This window comes from Peromyscus californicus, unplaced genomic scaffold (assembly GCF_007827085.1).
Source record: "Peromyscus californicus insignis strain IS unplaced genomic scaffold, ASM782708v3 Scaffold_5__1_contigs__length_169319896, whole genome shotgun sequence".
Classification (NCBI taxonomy): Eukaryota; Metazoa; Chordata; class Mammalia; order Rodentia; family Cricetidae; genus Peromyscus; species Peromyscus californicus.
Window position 1 is genome coordinate 94,907,245 of NW_026294573.1, and position 22,406 is coordinate 94,929,650.

The 22,406-nt window shown below is 44.1% G+C and overlaps 1 protein-coding gene across 1 annotated transcript in view; it reads left to right on the forward strand.

Annotated features, from left to right (window-relative positions):
* Positions 1-22,406, forward strand: part of Abca1 (ATP binding cassette subfamily A member 1) — a 127,918-nt gene that overhangs the window by 89,253 nt on the left and 16,259 nt on the right. The window contains exons 23-37 of the mRNA XM_052716106.1: positions 265-485; positions 1,718-1,790; positions 2,692-2,894; positions 4,516-4,564; positions 4,754-4,867; positions 5,828-5,976; positions 8,640-8,764; positions 9,857-9,955; positions 13,365-13,554; positions 14,547-14,641; positions 15,711-15,743; positions 16,779-16,884; positions 18,292-18,366; positions 18,855-19,024; positions 20,420-20,597. Coding sequence (XP_052572066.1) covers positions 265-485; positions 1,718-1,790; positions 2,692-2,894; positions 4,516-4,564; positions 4,754-4,867; positions 5,828-5,976; positions 8,640-8,764; positions 9,857-9,955; positions 13,365-13,554; positions 14,547-14,641; positions 15,711-15,743; positions 16,779-16,884; positions 18,292-18,366; positions 18,855-19,024; positions 20,420-20,597 — 1,880 coding nt within the window. The remainder of the gene's footprint in view (positions 1-264; positions 486-1,717; positions 1,791-2,691; positions 2,895-4,515; positions 4,565-4,753; positions 4,868-5,827; positions 5,977-8,639; positions 8,765-9,856; positions 9,956-13,364; positions 13,555-14,546; positions 14,642-15,710; positions 15,744-16,778; positions 16,885-18,291; positions 18,367-18,854; positions 19,025-20,419; positions 20,598-22,406) is intronic.

Below are 22,406 nucleotides of genomic sequence, written 5' to 3' on the forward strand. Positions count from 1 at the left end.
TTATCTTGGCCCTGCTTGTTGGGAATGCCTGTAAACCTCTTAGCCCACTCACTGGAGCAGCAGGTTCCCAGATACATACTGCCCTCCTTCTGTAACAATGCAACAGCTGTCGCCCAAGATTTGCCCTCCTGGGGTCATGTCTGTGGAGGTTAAAGACCTCCCCCTGGTCTTTCTCATATGCGACACCTCTGTTGTCCCTGCCACTGTGGTCAGCGAGAATTGACAGGCCCCGCTGTCACATCTCCTTGTGTTTGTGCCTGGCAGGCCGCACCATCATTCTGTCCACACACCACATGGATGAAGCAGACATCCTGGGGGACCGAATTGCCATCATTTCCCATGGGAAGCTGTGCTGTGTGGGCTCCTCCCTGTTTCTGAAGAACCAGCTGGGCACCGGTTACTACCTGACCTTGGTCAAGAAAGATGTGGAGTCGTCCCTCAGTTCCTGCAGAAACAGCAGCAGCACTGTGTCATGTCTGAAGAAGGTGAGCGGCCGTCTTGGGGCTGGGCTGCTTGTGGGGACTAGGCAGCCAGGGCTTGTTGATGGCTTGTACACCCATGCCCCGGGTTGTGAAGATGGGGCGACATTGCCCTTGCTTTGAAGGCCTGTTGTAGTTCATCATAGCTCCTGTGTGGAAGGCCCAAGAGACCTCTGTTCCAACCATGCTAGTTCCGTTGCAGCCCATTTTCTTTTCCTTCTAAAGGACCCTGAGTGATGGAGAAAGTCCTTTGAGGGCTTTATTCTATCCAAGAAAAGAGACTTGGTAAGAGGTAAGAAGAGCCTTAGTCACAAAATGCCCCGCCACTCCTGCTTATTGCCTTTAGATCTCATTGACCTTCACTTTGAAACTGTGAAACATCAAATATTTATTATATATGGCTTTACCTCGTGTACTACCTGTGGGGTTAAAAGAAAGTAATGGTGATAGACCATTTTTGTTCTGTTTATAATATTTTTTACATTTTTTCATCTCAAAATGTAATATGACCCAGGGAAGACAGTATTATGTTTATAGTCTCAGATGAAGGAAGTGAGGATTGTAGGGATTTGTAGTGTATTCAAGGTCTCCCATCAAGTACATCACCACTGGGACTAGAACCCTGGATCTCTGTTTGCTTGTCTTTTACATGTCTGACATTTATTTGTGTGGTCAAACCATACCACCTACCTGCCCCCTGCTCCCAGCTTTGAACTCCAGTCTACTTATTTTCCTTCTATCTGGAGCCTCCTTATTCAAGTGTGGTCTGAGGACTGGCAACATCAGGCCCAATTGGGAATTTGTTAGAAACGTGGTGACTTGGGCCCAGTTCAGACCCACTGAATCCATATCTGCATGTTAATAAGGTGCCTGAGTAACTGAGTGCATATTACTATCTGGGAAGCATTAAACTAGAAAAGCAGTCAGGTCAATCCCATGCTGGGACTTGTTGGCAAGTGTCCCGTGGCAGCATTGATCTGAGGCCACAGTTCTCTTGACAGTCACTTTGGTGACCTCTGTCACTACACTCAGTGAGGCCATCCACATAGAACACACACATGGGTGCAGTGGCCTCTGAAGCCATGGGTGCCAGCTGCACACTTCCCAGAACGAGCTTTCTGTTCTGGTATATATATGTATATTCAGTAGAACTTCCTGGATGCCCTCTCCATCAAAGGTGGTGGTGTCTATACCCGGCTCGAGCCCTGACCCATTCTCACCTCCTTCTTTGCCATCAGGAGGACAGTGTTTCTCAGAGCAGTTCTGATGCTGGCCTGGGCAGCGACCATGAAAGTGACACGCTGACCATCGGTAAGGACTCTGGGGTTTCTTATTCAGGTGGTGCCTGAGCTCCCCGCAGCTGGGCAGAGTGGAGGCAGAGGAGGAGAGGTGCAGAGGCTGGTGGCGCTGACTCAAGGTTTGCTGCTGGGCTGGGCTGGTCCGGGTGGCTGAGGGAGTGAATGCAGCTTGGTGGTGGCTTGGCCTAATGCTTGCTGGGGAGCATGGGGTTTGGTCTTGGGGCTGGAAGGGCAGTATCCCAGAGGACAGATGTGACTGGGAGTCTGGGGAATGCCTTGGGGAGAGTGGCTCCTGGATGAGATGTTGGAGGGCCAAGCCAGCAGGAAGGGAGTTGAATTCGGCATATAAGAATGAGAGCCTAGGAGATGAGTAGTATTTCAATTTCCCTTGAGCTGTGCCTAGGAGATAGGAGAGACCAGTATCACCAGTGGCGTATGGAATAAAAATGTCGAGCTGGCTGTCTCTACCCAGTCCCAACAGCTGGCTTTGTGCAGGAAGATTTCTGCTCCCACAAACTGTTTGATTATCCATCTTTGGAGGTAAATGAAGAATAGCATTATCTCAAAGTTTACAGAAGGACTGAGCACTTTATGGTTTCCAAGCTCCTCTCCCATAGAAGAGTCCTGGTACATACACATTAGACACAAGGTTTCAGTCTTAGCAAATCATCTCCCCATCATATACCTAGAACCTACAAGTGCACCTAGCTTTGATGACATAAGGGTGAATTAGAGGCAGTCTTGGCTTTCTTGGAGTTTTCAGGCCAGAGACGAACGGTCCGATAGGTTTTGGTATGTTAGGACATACGGTGTGTAAGTAGTGCTTTGGCGAAGGGAGACAGCATGATGGACTGCCAGCTCTTGCCGTAGAGTATCTGAGATGACTGAGCACCTTCACACTCTGGTCCCCGCAGATGTCTCTGCCATCTCCAACCTCATCAGGAAGCATGTATCTGAAGCCCGGCTGGTGGAAGACATTGGCCATGAACTGACTTACGTGCTGCCGTATGAAGCTGCTAAGGAGGGAGCTTTCGTGGAACTCTTCCACGAGATTGATGATCGGCTTTCAGACTTGGGCATCTCCAGTTACGGCATCTCAGAGACCACCCTGGAAGAAGTAAGCTCCATGGCTATCGGTGTACAAAGACCCAACAATCCCAAGGCCAGAGAGGGCAGCCGACGTTGGAATGAGATTGCTATAGCGTTGATTACCAGGATTTTAAGTCACTGACATTTGGGTAATGCTAGCCCCAGGGAAGTATTTCAGAGTGCAGTGGGAGATAGCAGGGTATAGAGGTATTAGGATTGCTGCCTGGTGTGAGTAGTGTTGTGGCCTAGTGTCAACACTCATATATAGTAAATGACTAATATTTATGGACAGTCCACTGGAGCCAGGTGCTGAACTTGATGACTTTTTTTTTAATTTTTGAGATTGTAATTCACTTATAATGCTTCTCCCTTTCTTTCCTTCCCTCCATATCTTCCCAAGTACTTCTCCCTGCTCTTCTTCAAATTCATGGCCTCTCTTATTTTCTTGTTTTTATTTATATTTTTAATGATGTTTTTTACTTACTCCTTGAGAATGTAATATATTTTAGACATATTAATTCTACTTTTCCAATTCCTTTCAGACCCCCTCCCTACCTCTCTACCCATCCAACTTCATATTCTCTCTCTGGGAAAAAAAAAAGCCCATGGGATCCATTTGTGTTAGCAGACTTTCTGAGTGTGGGCATGCATGGTATGTGGTCAACAAACCAGTATCAGTCCACTGGTGGTGTTTGGTTTTAAACATTGAAAGCTCATTTCATGATCATAGCAGGATGAGAATTAATAGTGAAGGACGTTGATCTGGGATTACGAATCAGGGGTTTGGAGCTTCGTAGCCGAGGTGATCTTTACTGTCTAGCAATGCTTCTCTTTAGAGATGTGAGGTCACAAGCCTTGAGGCCTGGAAGGGGTGTGAACATTGTCCAGCTTGGCTGGCACCTGGCATGATTGTGCAGCACTCATCTATGCTGACAATGGAATTTCAAAAGCTCCTCTCTGTGCCTTTGAATCAGGATTTCTGGAGACACGCATGACTTTGTACTTCTGTTGCATGCTTCCTGCAGAGTGGTCTGTAGACAGGTTTGGAAATCAGTGACCTCATTCATTCTCTCTACTCTAGTGTTTATTTCTGTAGGAAAAGGAACCCGTTCCCTTTTGGCCATTATGTCTTGGATAAGTCATCACAATGTGGTCCTGCTCAGAGGTCTGGGACCACAGACCTGATAAAAGTGGCTTGCCTCATTCTCTATAGGTTCAGAATGAACTTCTGTCATATAATACTGTTTGATTTTGGGAAGAGTTGTCTGCATCGAGAGCTATCACACCTGAAGGCATGTTTTCTGCCCCAGACAGCTTCTCTCAGAAGTGGCTCTGATAAAATTGTTGTTGAAGCCGGGCGGTGGTGGCGCACACCTTTAATCCCAGCACTTGGGAGGCAGAGCCAGGCGGATCTCTGTGAGTTCGAGGCCAGCCTGGTCTCCAAAGCGAGTTCCAGGAAAGGTGCAAAGCTACACAGAGAAACCCTGTCTCGAAAAACCAAAAAAAAAAAAAAAAAAATTGTTGTTGATGAATGTGACCTCCATCTTCCTTGTCTTAAGGGCCTGATGTGGGATTCCTTAACATGATCTGAAGTGATAAGTTCTTTCATGAAGTAGGTGCTCACATTGTCTTCTGCTCTGATTTTTCAGATATTCCTCAAAGTGGCTGAAGAGAGTGGGGTGGATGCGGAGACCTCAGGTAACCCGGCTGAGTGGGCTGCACACTCTCGGGGCAGGCTTTCTGCAGGGTGTTGAATCTGTCCCCTGTTTTCACCCTTCTCTCTGCATCAGTCTGGTGCCATCTCATTCACAGCGTATGTGTTTGCTGTGGGAAGGTTTGTTGTGTTACACGGAAACAAACTGTGGGATTCCTTCCTTTTCCCTCTAGATGGCACTTTGCCAGCGAGACGAAACAGACGGGCCTTCGGGGACAAGCAGAGCTGTCTGCGCCCATTTACTGAAGACGATGCTATTGATCCAAATGACTCTGACATAGACCCAGGTTCGAATGGGCAAGATCTTTGTTCTGTTGTTTGAACTTGAATTCGTCTTTTATCTGTTTCTCGGCTATGTCTTTGATGGCCCTTGGCTAGGATCACAGATCCCAACAGGATCCAAAGAAAAGTGAAGAAAAAAATGAGATAGCCCCTTTTCAATGTGGCATGTCTGGTCAAACCTGAAGAAGCCCACCATCATCACTTCATGCAGTAGAACATTTTCATAGATGGGTATGGGAAGATGCCCTCCATCTTTGAGCCCATTTCCTCATGTCATTTCTATAGGGTTCCAGTTTCTTGCACACCTTGGGTGTTTTAGTCATTGAATGAAAATTACTGAATGGACAGTTGAAGGAATCAGAGGGGAGGTTGTGTTCTTAAACATGCATATTTTGGATGACTGTGTCCATATATGTTTGAGATAGAGATGAAATGAAACAAATTTGTAGACTAAGTGTCTCAGTTAGGATTCATTAGTTTCAGACAAGGATAAACAATTTTTAGGAGCAGGAAATTACCTGGGTCTCCTGTCTGGCTAAATAGGTCTGGCTTTTTGTTCTTATTTCATGTTTCATTGTCAGGACTTGGATGTTTTTAATGTGCCCACTTTTTAGCAAGCTTATAAAAGATAGGAGACTAATTGCAGTGGGTGTCAGCCTACATGACCACTTCATTGAATGTAAGAATTGAATGATGACCTGTTCCATCAGAAGAGCTTGCCACTCTGTTATTTGTGAGCACATCTTTGCTTTTCTCAAGGCACCTTCATTTTTCTGTGCTCCTCAGATGAGGACTGAACATATTCATTGAGGAATATAACTTTGGGCTAGAACTTCTTCTTAAATGTGGCTTTTTCATGAAAACCCTTTACTTTGGTGATATACTGAAGGCTGCAAATTCTAGTTCCCAAGATCAGTCATATATAGGTAAGATTGTAGGTGACCCTCTTTATTTTCTTCTCACAGAATCCAGGGAGACAGACCTGCTCAGTGGGATGGATGGCAAGGGCTCCTACCAGCTGAAAGGCTGGAAACTCACACAACAACAGTTTGTGGCCCTTTTGTGGAAAAGGCTTCTGATAGCCAGACGGAGCAGGAAAGGGTTCTTTGCTCAGGTGAGATGTGCTGGTGTCTGCCTTCATGGGCTGCAGGCTCTTGGACTAGTGAAGGTGGGGTAGGACTGTGGCCAAGATGTAGATAGTGGGACCACATTAACTCTTATGTCCATACTAGTTCTGCTTCTTGCTATTTGATTATCTGCCAGCCAGCGATTTCCTTGAGCTTCAATTTCTTCATCTGGAAATGAGGCCTGATATGTGATTGTTAGCAGAATAAAATGAATTTATTTATGATGGAGTTTGACATTGGTGGGGGGTCATTTAGATGAGATCATAAAAGGTGATACAGTTTAGAGAAACTGGTTGGGCAAATTCGACTCTCATAACACAAGAGCTGCTGTGCTGAGATGTACTTGACAGTGCACTTATTATTAGAAACATGGTATTTTTCTTTAATTATGGCTAACTGCTGTGAAGAATACCAGAGTGCTAAGAATGTAGCTGGCACACAGATCCTGCATGTCATAGTTTGCATGGTGACTTGATCAGTTGGAGTGGAATACATTTGTTTCACTCTATAACATGAAGAACTATAAAGAACATTTCCATAGAGTTTTCCCTGCAGGCCACCTTGGCAACACTAATTTATGAAGATTGCAGACCTGGATTTCCATTGATCACTGGCTGACTTTTCTCTGATTCATAAAGCTCTCGTTTGTGGATGGTGATAAGAACACCATAAATAACCATGAAATAAGATATTAAATAGGCTAATTCTCACTACAGTACTTTCCAGTGGAATTATTCATTCAGTGATAATTTTCTATATTGAAACCCAGGAATACTAAAACCAGAATTATCATTTGATTTCTTATGGCACCGGGGATGGAGTCCAGGAATGTGCACATACTAGAAAAGCTCTCTGCTACCGAGCTACACTCACAGCCAGGGTTACCATTAAATCACTGAAGTTTTAAAGGGTAAATTCCTCAGAAATGAATGAAAAGACCTTTTGGTTGGATCTTCAGTTGTTTTCAGAAGAGGGGTTATCAGGGACTTGGGGGTCCAGCCCCTCAATAGTCCCTTCCCAGGGTCTGGGAAGAATCTACAACCAGCTGATAATTCATCTTTGATAAAAAGAAATGAATCTGTGTACACGAAACTCCTTATTAGTTCATACACTTTATTATTCTGTGATAGTTCTCTCTCTGCACAGCTTCTATTCTGCTCTCATGTCTAGCTCCTTTCTTGCCTGATTTCTCTATATTTATCTACTGTCCCCTCTAGGTTCTATCTTAATTCCTTCATCTAGTTCTGCCCCTTCTAGGTTCTCATCCATCTAGTTCTTTCCCCTATCAGCTCCTCTCCCGTCTCCTTCTCTCTCATCTGGCTCTTCCTCATCTTGTTCTTCCCCATCTGGCTCTTCCTCATCTTCCATCTCGTTCCTCTAGTCCTCTCTTCTAGCCCTTCAATCTAGTTCTTCCCCGTCTCAGTTTGTTCCTCTCAAGTTCTTACCCATCTAGTTCTTCCATTCTCTTTTCTCTTCTCCTCTGTGCCCTGGAAGTCCCGGTATATAAAGGGAGGGTCTGAGCTAAATTGTGTGAAGCTATTTACTTAATGTCCACCTCACCTAGGCAGTGTCTCTTTGTGGAATTTACCTTAAATCAGGAGACTTGCCTGTGGGCTGCTATCATTGTTAGTCCTAGGAAGTTGGGTGCCCCCCCGGGTGGTGTCTCCTTGTGGAATTTACCTTAAGTCAGGAGACTTGCCTGTGGGTTATTATCACTGTTAGTCCTCGGAAATTGGGCGACCACCTGGGTGGTGTCTCCTTTAGTCCTTGAAAGTGGCAAGGGGAGGTATCTGATTCCAGGGAAAACCTTTCCTGAGGCTGTTCTCCAAATGCCTGGAATGTGTATGTCTAGAGAGTGATCAGTCCACATTGTTAGCCCTTCTTAGGGAAAAATCAATTGGGAAAACTATGAAGGCACACATGATTTTCATAACAGAAGACAGCTGATATATAACAAGCCAAGCAACACCAAAAACTCCTTGGGATTTGGCTTCCTCTGGAGGAATTCCCTGATTCCTCCAGGTAGTGACTTTGCCATAACCAGCTGAGCTCTTATGATATATTCCTGCGGCCCGCAGCAAAGGGTTATATAAAGTTTGGGGAATTTCAAGGAAGGATTTAGAGAAGTATGCTTTTTAATGGTGCACATTGGAGAGACAGTGGCTGCCACTACTTCTGGTGGGGGAGGGCATTGCTATAGAGTTGGTTCCTTGTTCTCAGTCCTCAGATTTACAGATGTCACATGGGACCCCCTGTAGTGTGGACAGAACCAGGATTCAGGTCTTCTGTAGCCTGGTCCAGGGCTGTTTCTCTCAGCCTTCTACCTGAGTCTATGACCCAGACTGTTTTTTCTCAGTCTTTAGAGGCACAAAGGGTAGGGCTTAACATTTAGTCACTCTGACTCTTTACTCAGTGACCATAGCCTTCAATTTTGTGCTGTCAGCTTCAGGAAATGCCTTGGGAGGAAAAGGGTTCAGGCTTCTTTGCCTAGCGCTGCCAAAATTACATTGGTAAATTCAGTCATGGGCCTTGCCTGTACCCCTCATTCCTGTGTTACTAGTCTGGGGCGCTGGCTGGATTCTCAGGACCTTTCGCCTTAGACTTCTAACCGTCTTCCTGTGGTCCCTCCCCCTCCAATGCCTGTTTGTAGATTGTCCTACCGGCTGTCTTTGTTTGCATTGCCCTGGTGTTCAGCCTGATCGTGCCACCCTTTGGCAAGTACCCCAGCCTGGAACTACAGCCCTGGATGTATAATGAGCAGTATACATTTGTCAGGTACGTGTTTGTGTTCTGTGCCTTGGGCCAGAGGTGGGTTCACACAGACACACAGGTTCACACAGTGTTTGCTGTACTGAGAGCTGAGGAGTCAGAGTCCACAGTTCCACAGTGGGATGGATTTTCACATGATGGTCTAGGTTCCTACAGAGCCACTAATGCAGCAAAGAACATAGTAAGTGATTCCTGAGAAAAGGAGGAGCTCTGCTGGGCATTTCATCCTGTGTGTTAGGCTGTTGTTGTCAGGAGTGACCAAATGTGTTTTAGTTCAGTAATCACTAAATCCTTCAAGTTTAGGGTATTAGCTAAGTGTGCATCTTTAGACAAGGATGCTTCCTACTCCATAGTGATCCTATTGAAAAAAACAAGAAGATAGGGACTTTCTAGACCTTGTTTACTACGGGTTTTCTTCAGTTCTTCTGCACTGGTAGGTCTGTAGACGACAGTGTCAGTGTATAGAGGGAAGTTTCAAAAGGTTTTAAAAAGGCACTCTGTCTCTTTCTAGGGTGTGTGTGTGTGTGTGTGTGTGTGTATGATATGTATGTATCATATATAAATAATGAATTAGTCTTTTTCTCTAGCTCACTTTCATTTTCTGTAGTTAAAAGTTTGTTTGATCCCTTTCTAGTTAATGACCTAGTATTGCCCATAGCTGTAGATCATGGCATGGGTTTGTGACATAGACCCATTATTTCTTGGACTTTCTATTTGTTCATACAAATAGTCAATAAAATCTACCTTTCTGTTTTTGGAAGGCTGTGGCTGTCTGTGTCAAATGGATAATTTTCCAAGTAGTTTTGAAATACTGATCAGTAATGATTTTCTTTATTTCAAATGAAGTGCATATATATATACACACACATACATTCATATGTAACCTCTTTGTACATGCTTCCTTGGAGGTACCATATGTTACCCTGATGTCATATGTATGAAGTTCCTTGCAGGTGGCTTCTGTGTTTTATTTGTTTTAATTTTAAAAGCCCGTTCCCTGAGAAGTGCTTAGTAGAGGTTTTTCTGTAGAAAATTTTTTCTATTTCCAAATCCTTAATTGGATGGAAACTGATCTGGATGTCTCTCATGTACCTGCAGTAATGATGCTCCAGAGGACACAGGCACCCAGCAACTCCTGAATGCTCTAACCAAAGACCCAGGCTTTGGGACCCGATGTATGGAAGGAAATCCAATCCCGTGAGTAACTTCAACCATAAGCTGGCTTCCTATGATGGCCACCTAGTTTTCCTTCTGATGCTATGGTCTGTTACATTGTGACCGTCATCATTTTGCCTTTTCGTCAGTTTTTATTTTAAAAGGCCACGGAATAACCTGAGAACTTAGGAACAAATAGAATCTTCTAACATCCTTCATAACAAATCATTACCAACATTTGTTTACTCTTCTACAGTGGTAAAGTTGAGTACCAGAGTAGACCAGTGGAGTATGCAGTTTATAGCTTTGCTTATCAGTTTCTTCCCTTTAACCTGAAAAGATGACATAGTGATTTTTTTTTATAACAGCAGACACTTTCTTTTTGTGCAGCTGCATATTTTTATCAGATGTTCAGGACAAGTTTTGAATAGTAGGTAAAGAAACTCAGTGGTATGCCCAGTTGGCTGTGTGTACAGAAGAAGCAAGTCGTGAGGATGCTGTGTTGAAGCCAGTGGAGAGGTGATGGGAAGAGAGCTGGGGCTGGTGGAGGTAACTTCAAGTTTGCAGGGCCAAACAGAATTTGTGCCTCGGGTCATAGAGCCACACACAGTGATAGCTAAGGAACCGGGAGAGTTGGTAAGGTACTAGAGAACTAGAGAAAGGAAATCTGAATCCCAAGCCACAAAGGGGAAGCTAGCGATCTTGTGTCAGAGCACTGAACATGATGGCTATGTATACAAGACCCAGCAGATTTCCAAATGAATGGTTTCTGCGTATTTATCAGTTCTTAATTAGTATTTGTCTTAGTGACTTTTCTGTTGCTGTGATAAAACACCATGATTAAAGCAACTTATAGAAGGAAGGGATTTGGGGGTGGGGAGCTTTCAGTTCCAGAAGAATAGAGGAGTCTATGACCACCATAGTGAAGAGAACTGTAAGCAGGCAAGGGTATGCTGGAGAGAAGTTGAGAGTTCATATCCTCATCTACAAATAGGAAGCAGAGTCTTTTGAATGGCATAAATCTTTTGAAATCTGAAAGTCCTCCCCCAGTGGCACACCTCCTCCAGCAAGGCCATACCTCCTAATCCTTCCCAAATAGTTCTGCCAATTGGGGAATCAAATATTCAAACACCAGAGCCCATGGGGCCATTCTCAGTCAAACCACCACAGTGTTAGATGATATGTGAGACAGTGTTCTGTCATGAGAAAACCAACTTCAAAGGAGCAAAGATTTATTGATGATTTGTGGGTTCAGAGGTTTTAGTCCATGGTTGATTGGCTATGTTGTTTTGGGGCCTTTGGGGACTCTAGTGGGTTAGAGCATCATGGTGGGCAATGTGTGTGGCACACAGCTGCTCACATCATAGAAACCAAGCCAGGAAGCAAAAGGAGGGAAGGAAGGGCTGGGTCCCAATCTTTCCTTTTCGTGTGTGTCCCCAATGATCTCACTTCTTTCTTTTGGGTCCTGTGACTTAAAGGCTCTGCCAACTCCCAATAGCACCACAATCTGAGGGCCAAGTCTTTATAGCGTATGAGCCTTTGGAAGACATCGAAGACTCAAACCATAGCAGATAGTTACTAAATAGTCTTGGTACTTCATAGTTAGTTCTGAGTGACTGGTAAACCCAGCAGCCAGTATTGGTTACAACTAAAAAGGTGCTAAGGGTGGAGAAGGCCGCAGATTTTTCTTGACTTCACAATACCTTTGGGATTCTATGTGAAGGTTTTGTTGGAAGAAAGGATGAGGTGAGGTAATGATGTAGTTAGCTGGATCCTTTGCTGGTAAACTGAACCACTGTATGGATTCAGGAATTGATTCCAGCAAAGGCTGTATCTATAGGAGAGAGAATTGATCAGACAGCTGGCCTACAGAGATAAAAGAAATGTCCATGGCATCAGAGGGTTTGTGTGCTCTCTGAGCATCATAGACTCTCTGAAGCAGTCTGAAAGAAAGGGCTTCACCCTGCCAGCTCATACTGAAATTTAAATTTTAGGTTTTGGGAAAGTGTTAGGACGGAAGGAGATCTGAGTAGAATGCTTTTTCAATGGTCTTTTGTGTGTCTCGGCCTTTTAATGGTCTCATGTGTGAGTTGATAGATGTTGTAGTTAAGAGGCCTAAAAGAGGAAATGATAAATCATTTGGAAAAACTGTTCACTTGTGTGCATATTTATAAACACATGCACGTACACACACACACACACACACACACACACACACACACACACACACACACGAGATAGATTGTAACTCTACTTTAAATTGTGGAATCTTGAAAATTGGAAATCTAGAAGAAAGACTAGAAATGACAAGTCATTTTATACTCTTATTTTACCAATAGGAAAAATGAACCCTGAGATGCAAGAGACTTGTGATGCGCACCAAACAATTCAGTGCTCTAGGCAGAGATTAGGGCCTTGCCTTGTCTCTGAGGATGCTTGTAGCCAACCTCACTGTCCATCCATCAAGCATTCCTACTCCACTCAGCCCAATTCTCTACTCCTAGTAGAACATAAATTGTATTTTTGCCATTCTTTACAAGATTTCCAGCATGCTGAGCATAAAATTCAAGCTCCTACCTGTAACTGTCAAGTGGCTCCTGTCTTCCTCCCTCCTCATTCATCAGCCTGTCTTACATCTCCTCACACCATCTCCCTGTTGTTCATCGTCTATGTCCAATAGACTCATTTCTTCAGAGGGCCCTTGTACCCAACTTCCCACTGCTTCTGCATGGAGTGTTCATTCTCCCCAATTCTTTTTAAATTACATTTATTTATTTTAGTGTCTGCATGCATGCCATGGTACATGGGTAGAGGTCAGAGTATAACTTGTGGGAGTTGGTCCTTTCTTTCTACCACATGGGGCCTACGGACTGAACTCAGGTTTGGCTGTAGGCACCTGTGCCTCCTGAGCCATCTCGCCAGCTCGTCACCCCAATTCTGTAACTAGCTTATTGTTTGTGTTTTGGCCGACGTTGTGTCTTTAGCGTCGATGGTCTGTTTTCTTCACGTCCTCTCCTGTTGTTTGTGCTTTATTTGGGGCTGTGAAAATTGGATTTCTTGAGTTGTTGTCCAACACTCTCTGGTCTTGCAGAATCCGTGAAAGCAGAGAGTTTGGATTGCTTACACCAGACTCTCAAAGATGCAGAACACTGTGTGGCTCGTAGTGGACGCATCACGTGTGCTGTGCCAACAGATGTTGGTCAGCTGGGTTGAACAGAGCTCACTCGGTGAGCATCTGGAGCCTGTTGATGTTGTATTACCTTTGCCTTCTGTCGTTCCCCCGCTTCCCAGGCTGCCGTGAGAGCAAATATAATGAAGTCGTAGTCTTGTTTCAGATGGTAGGGCTGGGCACATGAGCCCTTACTAAAGAGCAAACCTGTGCTCTGAAGGCATCAGGGCAAGTCAGGCCCCTTGCAGGGGAGCCTACAACTCTTGGTGTCTCCTTTTACAGAGATACTCCTTGCTTGGTGGGGGAGGAGGACTGGACCACTGCCCCAGTTCCCCAGACCATCGTGGACCTCTTTCAAAATGGGAACTGGACGATGAAGAACCCCTCACCTGCCTGCCAGTGTAGCAGTGACAAAATCAAGAAGATGCTGCCTGTGTGCCCCCCGGGGGCCGGGGGGCTGCCACCTCCTCAGGTGCGTCTCTTGTCGGTATGACTGAGAAGTGGCTCAGGGTGGGGCTGGGAGCATCTGTGAAGCAGCAGGAATGAGTGAGGTGTGATGCTAGGGTTATTTCAGCCTTGATCTTACTTGAGAAACGTGAGTGGATTTTGAGAGAGGAGTCTGCCACACCACTCTCACAGACCCAGCTTCCTTCCCTGGTTCTGCCTCAGCCGAGCTGATGGCTGTGTTTCCTCCTTGGGCCAGTTTTTTTCACTTCAGCCTAAGGAAGTGAACTGCAAAAGTTAGGTGTATCTTATTAACTCTGACATTCTTTGGGGCTCTGAGTTTGGGAGGGAGATCTGAGTTCTTGGTTTTTTTTTTTTTTTTTTTTTTTTTTTTTTTTGGTTTTTTCAAGACAGGGTTTCTCTGTGTAGCTTTGCGCCTTTCCTGGGACTCACTTGGTAGCCCAGGCTGGCCTCAAACTCACAGAGATCCGCCTGGCTCTGCCTCCCGAGTGCTGGGATTAAAGGCGTGCGCCACCACTGCCCGGCTTTTTTGGTTTTTTTGTTTGTTTGTTTGTTTGTTTTTTCCTGAAAATTTCAGGTCAGTATGATATCTCCCTGCTATTTCATCAGAATCCAGAATCTAGGTTGGAGGGTAGGGATAAGGTGATTTTCAGTGGGTGTACAAACTTAAAAGAAGTCTTGCTTGCCACCCTAAAATCACCTGATCCAGTCACCAACATAACTCCAAAGTACAAAAGAGTTTGCTGGGCAGTTTGTCATGCTGTTTCCTAAATATTCTGGTGATGTGGGGAGTCCCATCCAGATATCCAGAATACTTTCTGGAGATAGCCTTGGCTTGGCATAAGTGAGGGCCAGGGGCTGATGGCAGAGTGGACCAGGTCTCGGTGGTGGGTGGCTAAGTCTCTTGCCTGGGTCCCAGGGTCTCTACTGTTGTCGTCTGTTTTCTGCCCTGATTCTTGTCTGTAAAGCCACATGAGCTTGGTTTCTATGTGATGGCAGAGAAAACAGAACACGGCAGACATCCTTCAGAACCTGACGGGGAGAAACATTTCCGATTACCTGGTGAAGACGTATGTGCAGATCATAGCGAAAAGGTATCTCCCGTTGAAACCCGGCTTGCTCTCTACCATCGCTGAGTAGAGAAATCAAAGGCTAGGGATACAGACTGGAGTGGTGGGGAAATGGAAGATTGGGGTTCTGTGGGAAAGTTAGCACATTACGTCACCGAGACAAGATGATATGGGGTGTTGTGAACCTTAAAAGTTCAACTGAGAGGGATGAGGCTGCTGCTCTAGAATGAAAGTAAATGATAAATGTGCACTCAGATTTGAATCCTGACCCTCAGTAGCTGCCTGACCGGGGTTCAGCCCATTAATCTTGTGAAGTCTTAGCTTATGTAAAATGTGATATGAGTGTTGCATTCTTAACTGTTGTGAGAGCTAAGTGAAATGACATAAGCAAAGAACTTTAGGTCCTCTCTCCTGGGTGGCTCCATAAACACCGGGTGTTCTGAAGCAAGGTCAGGGTAGACACAGTAGCTTTTCTTGCCTATGGAGCCTTTAAAGAGACTGGTAGATGCCTGGGACATGACGACACAGTGCCCAGTGTTTAGTCAGTGCTCAGAAAATGTGTTCCCTTCCTATCAATGTGGTCAGGTGTCATGTCCCTGCCTGAAGTGACTTTAAATGACAAGGGTGTGCTAGAATGTGAGTAGAACATGCTTTTCCCAGAGCTGTAAACTTTCCACCTGGGATTTACCATTGAAATTAATTAATTAATTAATTTTAGGCAGGGTTTCACTATGTAGTCTTGGCTGGCCTGCAACTCTGTCTTTATAGACCAGGCTGGCCTCAAACTCATAGAGATCCACCTGCCTCTGTCTCCTGAAGGCTGGGATTAAAGGCGTGTGTCACCAGGCCTGCCTATAAGGTGGATTTTAGATTTGGTTAATTTACTGTGTGATTCTCATATGAGTAAGGTTTCAGGGACAGCCGACAGGATATAATGAGAATGGCCTTCCTTACGTGGGCGTGACACTCCAACGCTGGTCACAGGATTGCTGGAGTCTCTGTACTTTGTCTTCAGGCAGATGATTACCTTTGCATCATTAATATGATCCGCACTTTCTGGACCTGATTTTTGGTTTGTCTTTTCTTCCTGCAGCTTAAAGAACAAGATCTGGGTGAATGAGTTCCGGTAAGTTGATCCCTTCTTTCCATTTTCCCTGTCAGCTTGAGTCTCAGGAGAATGATTTTGATGTAGGAGTCTTGGGTCAAGACAAAGTTGTAGGTTTGGGAACTGTTTGCCCTGGGCACACTCTTGGTGCTATGTCACCGTGGGGGCAGGGTACAAGGTGCTGCAGGCTACGGAACGCAGAGGCTACAGCCAGAGTTGTAGTAGACTCACTGTGGGATTTGGGTAGTGCACTATTCATGATACGTCCCTCCGGAAGCCTCTGAAAGCTTTGACATAGTGATTTCCTTAAGGCGATTCAGAAATCTCTTGCAGTCCTCTAGAGACTTAAGAAAGTAAAATGTCATGGGGGAAAACCTATCCTAGCTGTATTTTCCCCAAACACATCCCCAACGGTGCCTAGGAACTCAAGGAAAAACTGTTCAGGCCTTTCATATGACACAAGGTCTTGAGGAAATGAAAGGCATCCAAACCATTTATTTCCAGAGTATTTCCACCTATTTTCCCCCTCTGAATTTTGAAGGAGCATGTGAGAGTGGGGAAGGAAGCATTCTTGAAGTCAGCTTGCAGTGTGGGAAAATGAGTAGCCTGTGTGGCTGCTCAAGAGACCTCAAAGGCTCTGTTCTTGAGTTCCAGTTTTCCTGTCTGCCTTTTCTCCAGGGTTCAGAGCCCCTGAAACCCTGGGCGGAGCTGTCACAGACCCTATAGTGGTTCCCATGCTGAGGAAGACAAGGCCTGTCTGTAGTCCTACTTGGCTTTCAAGACTCTGCCTGTCACCACTAGCCTTGACTTCCTGTGTGTAACATGGCTGCCTTACTCTGTGTCATTTGCTCCAGGCTCTCCCTGCTGGGCAGCAATCTTGAGAATTAAGATGGCTACATTTCACAAAAGGAGGCAACATGTAACTGTCCTTAGCCAAACTTTGATCCTAGTTTGAATAAGATTTGGCTCTCAAAGAACCTTGTGTGCTGCAGTGTCTGCTGCTGAGTAACATCTTGGGCTCACTACCTGAGTTTTAATGGCAAGCTTTTCTTTTAGGTATGGTGGATTTTCCTTGGGTGTCAGTAATTCTCAAGCACTTCCTCCGAGTCAAGAAGTAAATGATGCTATCAAGCAAGTGAAGAAACTCTTGAAGCTGACCAAGGTACAGCATCCATCCTGAGACATGTCAGAAAAATGGGACTGGAACTGCTGGGACATGGGAGTAGTGGCAGGAACTCAAATGTTCTGAACATGTTTGTATACAAAGCAGTTTCAGATAGACCAGACTGCTCATACCAAACACAAACACACACATAGACGCACACACTTACTTCTGAAAGTGTAGGTCAAACATGAACTCAGAGATTAAAAACTCTTACAACAGCTGTGTTCATGAAGTTAGCCAGTGGGTAAATGAATTAGGTTTCAAACACTTTTCTAAAAATAGTCATTGACTAAACTGAAAATAGGAAAAATGAATTAATTTACTTTTTTAGGCTGGTGGGCTGGTCTTCAAGACCTGCTAAGCCCACATTCATTTCTCTCTATCTCACATTTCCCAAGTTGAAATGACAGTTCATTGGTCAGGTGACATGGATTCTGGGGTCTTAGATAGTAGTGCTAGGCCTAGAGTACTGTCTGAGTTAGGATTTCTATTGTTGTGAAGAGACACTATGACCATAGCACCTCTTATAAAGGAAAAACATTTAATTGGGGTGGCTTACATTTTCAGAGTTTAGTCTATTGTCATCATGGTGCAGCATGGTGGCGTGCAGGCAGACATGGTGCTGGAGAAGTAGCTGAGAGTCTTACATCTTGGCGAACAGGCAACAGGAAATGGTCTGTCTCTTTTGGTGTGGCTTGAGCTTATATGAGACCTCAAAGCCAATCTACAGTGACATACTTCTTCCAACAAGACCACACCTACTCCAAAAAGGCCACACCTCCTAAAAGTGCCACTCCATTTGGGGGCCATTTTCTTTTAAACCACCACAACTAGGCACAACTAGATGCATCCTTTAAGCCATAGGATGCATCTGCATGTACTGTGGGTTTTAGTTCTGGGATGATGCCAAGAGACTGAAGAATCTTGGAAATTTAGTATTTTATTTTTACGTATGTGTATGGGTGGTTTGCTTGCATGCATGTCTTTGTGCCATGTGTGTGCGCCTGGTGCCCACAGAGACCAGAAGAGGGCATTGGTTCCCTTGGGACTGGTGTTACAGATGGTTATGAGCCCCAACTTGGGTGCTGGGAATTGAACCTGAGTCTTCTGGAAGAACAGATGGTACTCTTAACCTCTGATCCATCTCTGTATCTCTTCAGCCCCACAATCTTGGAAGTTTAAGTTATGGGATTTTTTTTTGGTGATTCTTTTATGATGTGGCACCATGGCAACTCTAGTGCTGTGGATTCTGGTTACTTGGTTCTCAGAAATCATCGACTTTAGATTTAATTTCAGTGAATGAAGTGGTGATGGTCTTGGTTTACATATGGCTGCCTGATTACTCACTATTGCTCCTTATCTGTGCAAACAAACACCACTGAGGCAGGATTCTATTGTTTACAGGACAGTTCTGCAGATCGGTTTCTCAGCAGTTTGGGAAGGTTCATGACAGGACTGGATACCAAAAACAATGTCAAGGTACGCTCCTGCCTGTGTTCTGCTAGCTTCTTACTAAGTAATAGTCCTCTGTTCCTTGACGTCTCATGGCCAAGTTGCTAAGGACATTCATGGCAGAAAAGAGCAAACTGTTAACCTTACTAGGGAAATGATACAGTATAGTGATGAAGAGATTTTTTTTTTTTGCCCCCAAACTTAAAATGTGAACTGATGTGATCTGTGCCTTAAGCTACTTAACCTGTTTAAGTGTCAGTTTCCTAGTTAGCAGGCAGATAGTAACCATGCGATCTCCAGCACTGTGTGGGTAACTGGTTGAAAGTGTAAAGTCTTCATATAGTGCTGGTCCCAGGGCCAGTGGTCAGTGGACCCTTATGTCTGTAATTCTTTTTGTTTGGTATGACTAACTGGAATTCCTGTCTGCAGTTTCTATGCATGTTTTACGTACACACTCCCACTTCTGGGAGCATGGTTTGGCAGCATTACCTTGAAGTTGGTCTGTTTTCCTTCAGGTGTGGTTCAATAACAAGGGCTGGCACGCTATCAGCTCTTTCCTGAATGTCATCAACAATGCCATTCTCCGGGCCAACCTACAGAAGGGAGAGAATCCAAGCCAGTATGGGATTACTGCTTTCAATCATCCCCTGAATCTCACCAAGCAGCAGCTCTCAGAGGTGGCTCTGTAAGTGTGTCTTGTGTCTAAATGGCTGGCTGTGAAGGTGGTAGGGTGTGAAGGCACCAGAGGAAAGCTGGTTGTAACAGCTGGAGATAATTGTATTGTGTAAGCCTGGGTCGAGCCAGAGTCTAGGAAAAAAATGATTGCTTTACAGATCGTCTGGCAGTCTTTCTTGACTTGAAGAAGGAAGATCAGAGATGTGAAAATTATGACATTTGGTGAACACACATAAACTGAATTAAAAATTGTTAATATAGTCCTAAAGTAATTAACTCATTAATATTTCATTTGCTTGAAAATTAGTTTTTTTTAATTCAGTGAAACATGCATTTAATGGTTTATTTCCTGAAATGTGTGTGTTAGAGTGGCACACACACATGCATGGGTATGCTCCTGTACACGTGCATGAATTTGAAGGTCAGTAGAGTGTTTGGAGTGAATGAATCTGGATTTGAATTTGGTGCTAAGCTTTCTAGGTATGTAATATTAAATGAGGTAATTTGTATAAGTTGCTAAAGCCAGCGCCCAGGGCAGAGTTGGCAGTCAGCACATTACATTCCCCTCTCATAAGTGGGGAGTGGTACATTACTGTGTAACTACAGTAGAGTATTAATGTAATGTTAATGGTACATTACTGTATAACTACTGTAGAGTATTAGTGTAATGTTAATGGTACATTACTGTGTACCTACAGTAGAGTATTAGTGTAATGTTAATGGTACATTACTGTGTAACTACTGTAGAGTATTAGTGTAATGTTAATGGTACATTACTGTATAACTACTGTAGAGTATTAGTGTAATGTTAATGGTACATTACTGTATAAATACTGTAGAGTATTAGTGTAATGTTAATGGTACATGACTGTATAACTACTGCAGAATACTAATCTTTACAAGACTCTACAATGGACTTTCTGTATGTGTTAGACTGATAAATATGACTTTTTATATGTGTAGTCTGATATATGCATCCTATTGTTTTCCACTTACTTAGAGCCATATGACTATCTTGTATGAGTAGCTTCCTAATAAGATTGCTTGCTCTTCTGAAATACTTCTCAAGCCACACTAACTTCTATATATGGAAGTTTTCAACTCACTTCTGTAAGGTTAGAAACTGGAGAGAAGTGAACACCATTAGACTATGCCCATATTTTGTTCTGTAGTTTTATTATGGGAGTAGACTAATTTTAACATTATGGAAACAAGTTTTACATTTGAATTGTTGGTTTTTTTTTTTAAATGTTACTTGAATATAATTAGAGGGAACCCTGAGACAGAACGTTTGCTGAACATGTGTTTGTCCTGCCACGCATTGGCTATGTTTATGTCTAATTGTTTACCATGTCCCCAGCTGCATCAAAGGTTCCTCTGATCTTTACTGCCTCTTCTCTTCCAGGATGACCACATCTGTCGACGTCCTTGTGTCTATTTGTGTCATCTTTGCGATGTCGTTTGTCCCAGCCAGCTTTGTTGTGTTCCTGATCCAGGAGCGGGTCAGCAAAGCGAAGCACCTGCAGTTCATCAGCGGGGTCAAGCCTGTCATCTACTGGCTCTCCAATTTTGTGTGGGATATGGTGAGGACACAGGGCTGTCTGTCTCTGTCTGAATCTCAATGGGGACTGTAGACTCCTGGGGGTGAAGAAAAAACAGCCTGTCACTAACACCAGGAAGTGCCCCATTTAGTCTAAAATTATATAAAATAGGACAAGGGAGAAGCAGATGAATGAATGCTTCTAGGATATATAAATATAAAAAACTAATTGCACATCGTGGGACCATCTGACCACTGTGACTACGGTCACTACCAACTATCACCTCACATTTCTTACGTGAAAACTCTCTCACACACAAAAAAGAGCATTTGTGCTCTTGCAGAGAACCTGAGTTTACTTCCCCTCACCACATTGGGCTCCAGAAGATTTGACACCCTGTTCTGGTCTCTGTGACCATCGGCACACATATATGCAAATATTCACATAGCCCTTTATCTTAGCTAGGGTTACTGTTGCTGATGAAACACCATGACCAAAGCAATTTGGGGGGAAAAGGGTTTATTTGGCTTACACTTCCACATCACAGTTCACCATCAAAGGAAGTCAGGACAGGAACTCAAACAGGGCCAGAACCTGGAGGCAGGGGCTGATGCAGAGGCCGTGGAGGAATGCTGCTTACTGGCTTACTGCCCCCTGGCTTGCTCAGCCTGCTTTCTTATAGAACCCAGGACCACAAGCCCAGGGATGGCCCCACCCACAATGGCCTGGACCCTCCCCTATCAATCACTAATTAAGAAAATGCCCTACAGCCAGATCTTATGGGGGCATTTGTGGTGATATTGTTTTTAATAAGACTGTTACATCTACAGGCATTTTCTCAATTGAGGTTTCCTCTTTTCAGATGACTCTAGCTTGTGTCAAGTTGACAGAAGACTAGCCGGCACACTCTAAAAATGGGAATAGAACTGAAAGAACTTTGTTAAAACCCCTAAGCCAGTGCCTCTAACTTACCTGATAGGTTTTAACTTAGAGTAGGGTGTTTTTTTTTTCCTTAGTAGGAAGCCACTTGCCACTGAAAACTCCATAGACTTTGTCAGCATCTTGTCTGTCCATTGCAGTGTATTTTTGTATTGGCTATACTGTATTGTTTTTGTTTGGATCAATATGAACGACTTCATAGGACTCTGAAGTTCCAATTATTGGTTAACGAGCTTGAGCTATATTCCCCTATGGCCTTTATTAATTATAGGCTACCCAAAGCAGATCTAATTCTTTTCCCAACCCACATTTCCTCAGACGTTCAAAGGCCACTCTCATTTAACAAACACTTCTTGCAGACGAGATGATATATGAGAATACACAAGGTCTCTAAGACGCTGTACAGATGTGAGTGATGATGATGGAGATAATGATATTGCATATGCTAATTACACCAGGTTTCTGAGACCTGTCACTCTTCTGATCTAATTGCCCTTCCATGGCCATGCTCCAGTTATTAATATTCCTTTTGGAAAGGCAAGCCCAGAATTAACCTTGTGTTCAGGCCGTGGTCTGAAGGGTTATGAGGCTAGAGAAAGCTAATCTTTATATCATAGTTTTTACTGTAGTTCAAGGTATGGCACTTAGAAGTAGTACTGACTTATTTCAACTTGGTAATGAACTGAAACCTATTTTGTATGAATTATTGTTAATTAGGGTCTTGTTCATTCTATGCTAATGCACAGAATCGACTGTTTTGAACTTGAGCATTTTTTAAACTGCTGTTAGACTGCATCTTGTCAGCATTCATTTGCTTTCTCTTGATCCAGCAGTTCATTCGTTTAAAATACACCGAGTGCTTACTACATGTCTGAAGGTGTCTGGCTGTGCCAGGCAGAGGTCATTCAGAGA